The sequence below is a fragment of the Perca flavescens genome, chromosome 10, assembly GCF_004354835.1.
Source record: "Perca flavescens isolate YP-PL-M2 chromosome 10, PFLA_1.0, whole genome shotgun sequence".
Classification (NCBI taxonomy): Eukaryota; Metazoa; Chordata; class Actinopteri; order Perciformes; family Percidae; genus Perca; species Perca flavescens.
The window spans coordinates 6,653,991-6,661,138 of record NC_041340.1 but is presented as its reverse complement, the minus strand read 5'-3'; the positions used below and the strand labels follow the sequence as shown (position 1 = coordinate 6,661,138).

At 41.6% G+C, this 7,148-nt stretch overlaps 1 protein-coding gene across 3 annotated transcripts in view; it reads left to right on the top strand.

The window, feature by feature from the left end:
* pcgf3 (polycomb group ring finger 3) overlaps positions 1–7,148 on the top strand; it is a 65,404-nt gene that overhangs the window by 54,961 nt on the left and 3,295 nt on the right. For all 3 annotated transcript variants that reach the window (XM_028589939.1, XM_028589941.1, XM_028589942.1), the window contains exons 7-8: positions 1,289–1,377; positions 5,670–5,807. In XM_028589939.1, coding sequence (XP_028445740.1) covers positions 1,289–1,377; positions 5,670–5,807 — 227 coding nt within the window. The remainder of the gene's footprint in view (positions 1–1,288; positions 1,378–5,669; positions 5,808–7,148) is intronic.

Below are 7,148 nucleotides of genomic sequence, written 5' to 3'. Positions count from 1 at the left end.
GACTGACAAGCTGGAATGAAAACAAGCCGAACTGAAATATGAGTAACGAGGCTATTTTTAAAATGTAGGGAGTAGAAAGTACAGATAATTGCGTGAAAATGTAAGGAGTAGAAGTAAAAAGTATGCTGTAAAATAATTACTCCAGTAAAGTATAGATACCCAAAATTTCTACTTAAGTAAGGTAACGAAGTATTTGTACTTCGTTACTTGACACCTCTGCTCTTGTGCTGTTACTATCTGTCCATCAACATTTACAGTGTTACTCTCTGGAGGGAATAGTGAAGGGTGCTTTCAGATTGAGGAACACGCTCATAAAATGTATACAACCTTATTTTCTTTTAAATCAGTTCCCCTTTGATTAACTGCATTTTTCCATTCAGCTTTTCACATAAACTCTGTTAATATAGTCGTATTCGAGGTGTACTGCATCATTCAGGCCTCTTCCAGCTCCAAACCAAAAGCTCTGTGTGGTGTATTATTCAACAGTACCTTTCTTGTCTTGCTGCACTCTGAACACATTACCCTCAGTAGCGCAAAGTGTGAGAAATCTCTTTCTTCTTATTTTACCATATGTTCAGAGATTCTCTCTCTCTCTCTCTCTCTCTCTCTCTCTCTCTCTCTCTCTCTCTCTCTCTCTCTCTCTCTCTCTCTCTCTCTCTCTCTCTAATGGCCTTCCATATCTGGCTCCATTTTCTTGAGGGGGAAAAAAAGGCACAAAAGGCAAAACCAGACAAACTCTATTAAGGTAGAGCTGATGCCAGCCCTCATGTAGGCTAATCGGTGTGGAGAATGACCGGGTTTTTTTCTGGTTAGAAGTTGCCCTGTATTATAGACGTGCCCAGAGAGCGGATGCGTTGCATAAAGGATGTTTTGACACCCTCGGACATGTAATTTCCTTACAAATGGAACTCTGCAGGAGGCGTTTTTTACGCTCCAACAGGCCCAGGCTGTCTAAATACTGCAGAGAGACAAACGGCCGTTTCCCAACAAGTCTTGTTTCCATCAGGGTCACCACAGACGTCAATTAGGCTCAAGCGTCTTGACTTAAGTTAATGAGCGTGATGAGAGAAACATGCTGCTCGGTCACGGGACTGACTAGAACATAAACCGGGACAAAGTCCTTGAACTATACACTAAAGACATGTTTGTGATCAGTTTGTTTTTGTTTTTACCGTGTATATGTGCATGTTTAGATCTTCTACTGTGCTCTACTCTTGGCAGCGAATGTGAATTTGTATTCAGAATTGACAACATGGCAGCTCAACACTCTTCCTCCCATTGGTTACAGGCGATACAAAATCTGAGGAGACGGCCAATAAGGAGGCAGGAGAGGAGAAACCAGAAGAGGACAACGACTATCACCGAAGCGACGAGCAGGTAAGCCCTCTTTCACGGATTGAAAACAATCTATGCTTCTCGTCTCCTCTCTTAAAATGAGCAGTTTACTTAAATTGGACATATCAGGAACAACTCACTTTTTTCTGGTGTGCCTACCAACCCCCAAACTGTGAAATAAGACAACCCAGTCAGTTTTCTGTGGGCTGCCTTAATCCGAAAACAAGGGATTCAACAAACCACTCGGATTTGGCTTCCTTCTGTGTCACATGCAGGCTGAATAGACTACACTCACGCTCCCCAATCTAAGATTTTCCACCCATGGCTTAAGAACTAGCTCTGTAAAGGTGCTCCATATATTTCCTACAAGCCAATCAGAGCAGACTGGGCTCTTAAAGAAACAGGGGGTCAGACAGAGTGTGAATACAGGTATATTCAGACAGTATGAGAAAAAGAATAGGTTATTTGAACATCAAAGCATGCAAACATGTTGTAGGACAAACCCAAAATACAACTAAGAACCTGAAAAAGAGTTCACCTAAATTAGAAATAAATGACTTTCAGAAATCGGACATAGTTTAACCTGGCTTAACTTTAGCAAGATTGTGTTGAATGTTTTTGACATACTTTTTTCAATGCTGGACACCCATCCTTATCCTTAATTTTAATCTCATGGAGGCAGAAATATCAGACTCGGATATTTTAAAACATAAATGCATAAAACCAAAACAATCTGCATGCTAAATACCACAAAAAGGTAAGTGAGAATATATTTTTTTTAGTGTAATTTTAGGAGAACTGGCCCTTCAACAATCAAGCAGTTTTATTGGAAATTTGGGAGGCAGTACACATTGCTTTGTTTTAGCAGAGATTAGAAGAAGCAAATTGGATAAAATAATTGTAGGTTACAAAGCAGTCTCTCAGGAACAAAAGCTCTACGGGACAAAAATACGGTTGGTGATAATTGTGGGTAGAGTTGCCTTTTCAAGCCTGCACATCAATTATTGCCTTTATAAAAGTGGCCCCCATGTGAGCCAGGCTGTTTTACAATTACTGGATTCTTTTGTCTTTGGTGTTGCGGCTGTTTGATTTGTATAGATCCACTTAGTGACAGACACCACAGCGCCACACCACTGCCATCCACTGAACCCGTTTAAAATGGAAATGGGCTTTTCTTGATTTCATTTGTATTCTGGCACATTCCCAAGACCTGCAAAATGATATTAATAATGCAGAGAGAGCAGAGTTATTGTTGTGCCGGACAGAAGCCATCAGAAGCGTCTTCCTTGTAGTGTTGCACAGGCTGAAGAAAATAGTTTTTTTACATAATTTTATTCATTGTTTTTTAGAGGATAGAAACCTGACTGTACGTTTAGGACTTGGACAGATTTTTTAAAAGCAAGCCAGTCATCTCCTCAACCAGTTCTTTACTGCCATGTGGGGAAAGCAGGCTGCTGATATTGCAGCAGTGTAGAATGCATTCAGAATAGCTAATACGGCAGTCTGTGTGAGCTGAATGCATTCGTGTCAAATGTCACTGAGAGGAGGAGAAGAAGGGAGGGAACGGGGGGAGGGAGGGAGGGAAAGAGCCGAGGAATACAAGATAGAAGATTTGCAGGACTGAGAGAGAGCATGCCGGATGTAAACACATAGTCAAACTCTCGCGAGAGTTTTACACAAGGCCAGTCCTTTCTATCCATGAGGTGGGAAAAAAAAAAAAAAAAAAAAAGATAGGAATGAACGTTGGAGTGAGGGATCATTTGAGTTATGAGGAGTAAGCGGCGAACATTGAGAAGGTGAGTACGTCAGAACAGACACAGACGTGGTTTTGGATTTCACTTCCCAGAGATTCAAACGGCGTCGCAACGCTAGCAGAGGCCGTAAAAACAGTACACCGCGTCGCACACAAGTGATGAAGAGCAATCTATCGCGTTAGCTCCGCCTACCCTCTCTGGCGGAACAACCACTGCTGGGTGCGCATCACTAACTGTGTAGCGCTTGTAATTATTTTCCTGGGTATGTCGCCACAGATGCAGTTCATAATACCACGTAACGCAAGGGCTTTCATCAGTGGGCCATAGGCTCAGTCGCCATCGTGTCACCTCAATTCGACGATAGATAGTGACTTAACAGACATTTATTAAAAAGGAAATCTCCGAGATCATTACTTTAATGCAGTAAAGGTCAAATTTAAGCCCTTTTTATTTTCCAGAATGTAACCGGCCCAGATTGTAGAGAACAGAGGATGCCCTAATGAACTGTGTTAGAAAGGCAGAGAGAAGATTGGCAAATGCTAAACAAGATGGTCCAGAGGGACGGAAGCACCAGTTGCAATATAGAAGAATAAAGATGAGGGACAAAATTCTATTTAGAAAGCCCCCCCCCCACCTCCCATCATGATGTCAGTGAAGATGTAGAAGCCACTCAGGTGTAAAAACCAGCAGGCGAACCTGCACGCATGGCCGACTTCCAGAACACTTCCCCGCTGTCTTCTGGACGCCCTTTCAGAGAGCAACCTTGGGGCGTGAGGCAGTGCCAGAGAAAGCTAATGAAAACACTGACACCAAAAAAGAAACCTACTTCGTCAGCATGAAGTAGTGGAGTTTCAGGGGTTCGTATTTTCAGATGAGGGATGAACTCTCCGGACAAGGTCAAATAAGATTCTGACAAGATTTCTGTGGAAAACATTGTGTAAATTACAGCTATTTTGGGCTTAAAGAACCTACTTTGGAGAAATTGGAGAACACAGCTTTGCTCTAAATTATTAATGGAGCCTTGAATTCTCAATGCCCGATTTCTTTTTCCAGCGCTCTGAACTCAAACCTCACACAGAGACTCAAGCTTTTCTTGTAAATGTAACTAGACGCAGAGACTTAAGAAGAACAACAGACATATTGCCTCAGACCTCTGCAGGACTCTGTAATGAGCCCGTAAAATAGTGCTACGCTTTCTCTGCGGGACACCAAAAAAGACACGTATGATATTTTCTTTTCTTCTTATTTATTTTTTATTTTTTCTTGAAATGCCTCACTGTTTCATCATTTCCATCTGCTGTGTATAGCTGCAGCAGGACTCTTTGGCTTCCGTAAAAGACGTCACTAATGTAATGTAATAAAACTGCCGTCGAGCCGCTGTGGAGTCCAGATCACCACCGAGGCTTTTATTCCACATTACGAGCCTCCCTCATTGCCAGCGCCACTGGAACGCAGATATATTACGGTGCTGCTCTTTGCTTATAGAACAACAGGCCAGTGTTGATTTGAGAACAGAGGTGATTTCCAAGTCTAAGGCAGAAACCAGGATAATGTTAGTTTTTCCTGTCTCTCAATAGAGAGACAGAAACCGACCGAGGGAATGTGACAGAAGGACACCTCCAAATGAAGAAATACGAGGCTTCTGTCCTCTTCTGTCTTCTGATATGTGCGGGGGCAGGAGCTCAGTGGCAGTAATGCATTCTGACTCCTGCAACCACCGACTGCCAAAACCACCTACCGTGTCTCCCCCAAAGAGAAAAAAACAGGAGCACGGGCCAAAGGTGGAGATGCATCATCGCATGAAAGGAGCCAATAAGCAAAACACAAACGGACAATACTGGTTCAGTGGGACGTGCGGTACAATCGCACCAGTGCCAGGCTGAACTAACCAGCTATCATAACACTTTTATAATCCTTCAGTCAGTTTTCATGAAAGATTAGCGGTAATCAGTGACTCTCTGGGCATTTTATTTTTTTTTTTTAAAGCAGACTCCTGTATTTCAAATGCAGATATATATACATGGCATTGCTCATATTTAGCTGCAAGCTACAATTTAGAAATCAGAATAGGATTAATTGCCAAGTAAGTAGCACTTAACCAGAAATTTGCCCTGGTTGTCGGTGCATACATAAACATATTAAACGTTATTATGAAATCAACAATCCTAAAATACAGAAGCACTGCTCTTGCCTTTTTTATTTTGGTTTCAAACAAGACTAAAAGTCTACGGCCAAGCCAGCAATAATGTGGTGCCGCACATTCCATCCCACAGCAAGACATAAAAGTGTTGAATAGATGGAAAGCGGAGAGACAACTGCTAGTCATAGATCGCAAATATTAACAGGGCAAAAAATTAAAAGTATGCATGTATAGGTATTAAAGCTATAGTGCGTAGTTTCTGTGTCCTCCATGAGGAATTTGAAGCAATGACAATAACACTGTTGGCGCATCCACAATACAAGTGACACATTTTTGCTGGATTCTGTACAATGACAACTTACTATTCAGACTATAGGGGCTTTTGTTTCCCACAGAAGCATGTTCAGTGTCTGCTCTCTGCTTGGGTTTCCTCCCAACAGGTCAGCATCTGCTTGGAGTGCAACAGCAGTAAGCTCCGAGGTCTGAAGCGCAAGTGGATCCGCTGTTCAGCACAAGCCACAGTCCTCCACCTCAAGAAGTTCATCGCCAAAAAGCTTAACCTGACGTCATTTAACGAGGTACTGAAAAAGAACACACAACGGGGACAGGAAACCATTGCTAGATCTGTCACAGCATGCTAATTGTAGCTGTAGTGAAAGGTATAAGACCACAAAGATCACAAGATAAAGAAACAAATTCAAGAGATTTAAAAAAAAAAAAAAAAAACTGCGAGTAACCCCTGCTAGAACGTTGAGGAGTTCTGGTTGCACGGTGCATTTCGAAGATTTACATCTGTCCGTCTTCAACAAAAGGAAAAGAAAAGTTTTTAATATCCGAGTATCACCTCAGTTTATGAGTTATTCTTAACCAAAGAATCTTGACTGGGTGATGTGATAGCAATAGAGTCACCCAAATTAATTTTACAGCATTTTGTGACAAAATGGGGTGCACCTAATGGATTACCGTTCTCAAGTCCTCTTTAATTCCTGTGCATGTCGATAAAATCAACTGCGCTCATTAAAGCCTGACAAAAAATGATTTTTAGCAATTTGGAACAAATCTTTTTTTAATTCTTGGCGTTTTGTTTAAACTTGTTTGGAAGCACCAGCTGGGCGGTGTGCATCAGAAAGTTTAGTTAATCACAAGAAATTACATAAAGGTTTGTTAATTATTCTTTTCTGCACTGATTCATACACAACCTTTTTTGTGTTTGTTATATTTAGCAGGAAACGAGCCCTTCTGATATGTAGATGTGGTGATTTTTCTATTTATTTTTTGATCCGCCCCATTCAGAGCAGCAGGGGGGGAAGAGTGGGCACTAATTTGACAGATGGATTTTTTAGAATGCCGTGAATAATCATCAGAAGCCTTCGTGTCTTCTATTTTTTTTTTTTTTTTTTTTTTTCAGTTTTTTTTTTTTTTTTTTTTTTTTTACTGGCTGTCACAGAGATGAGTGGGTAGGCTCCATCATATCGCCGGCTTCCATAGCACAACTTTGGCGAGGGCGGCCGCTCTCCAACAGCCATTGTTGTCCTTTCTATTGACAAATCAAAAGCTGTTCGCAGCGATTCCGTTTTCAGCGGCGAGCCGAGCGCTGAGCTTTACAAGACTTGGCTTTGTCAGAAAACAGCGCGCCATTTACTCATTCCTCATGTTTGTAAACCCACCGCTGTCGTCCTGTCACACATCTAAATGTCTCTGCAGGAAGGGAACGCATGAATACATAGATAGAAGAAATGCCCAAACTGACCAACCTTTTAAAAAGAAAAAAGTGTGACTTTAATATATACAGTTGCTTTGAAAGTAAAGTGTAGGAGTTATCTACACTATGTAAAGACCTACAAGATTCTCACATTTTGGAGAAGCGGTTTCCAACGAATCAATCCCTTCTGGCCCTTTCCTCAGAGGTTGCATATTGT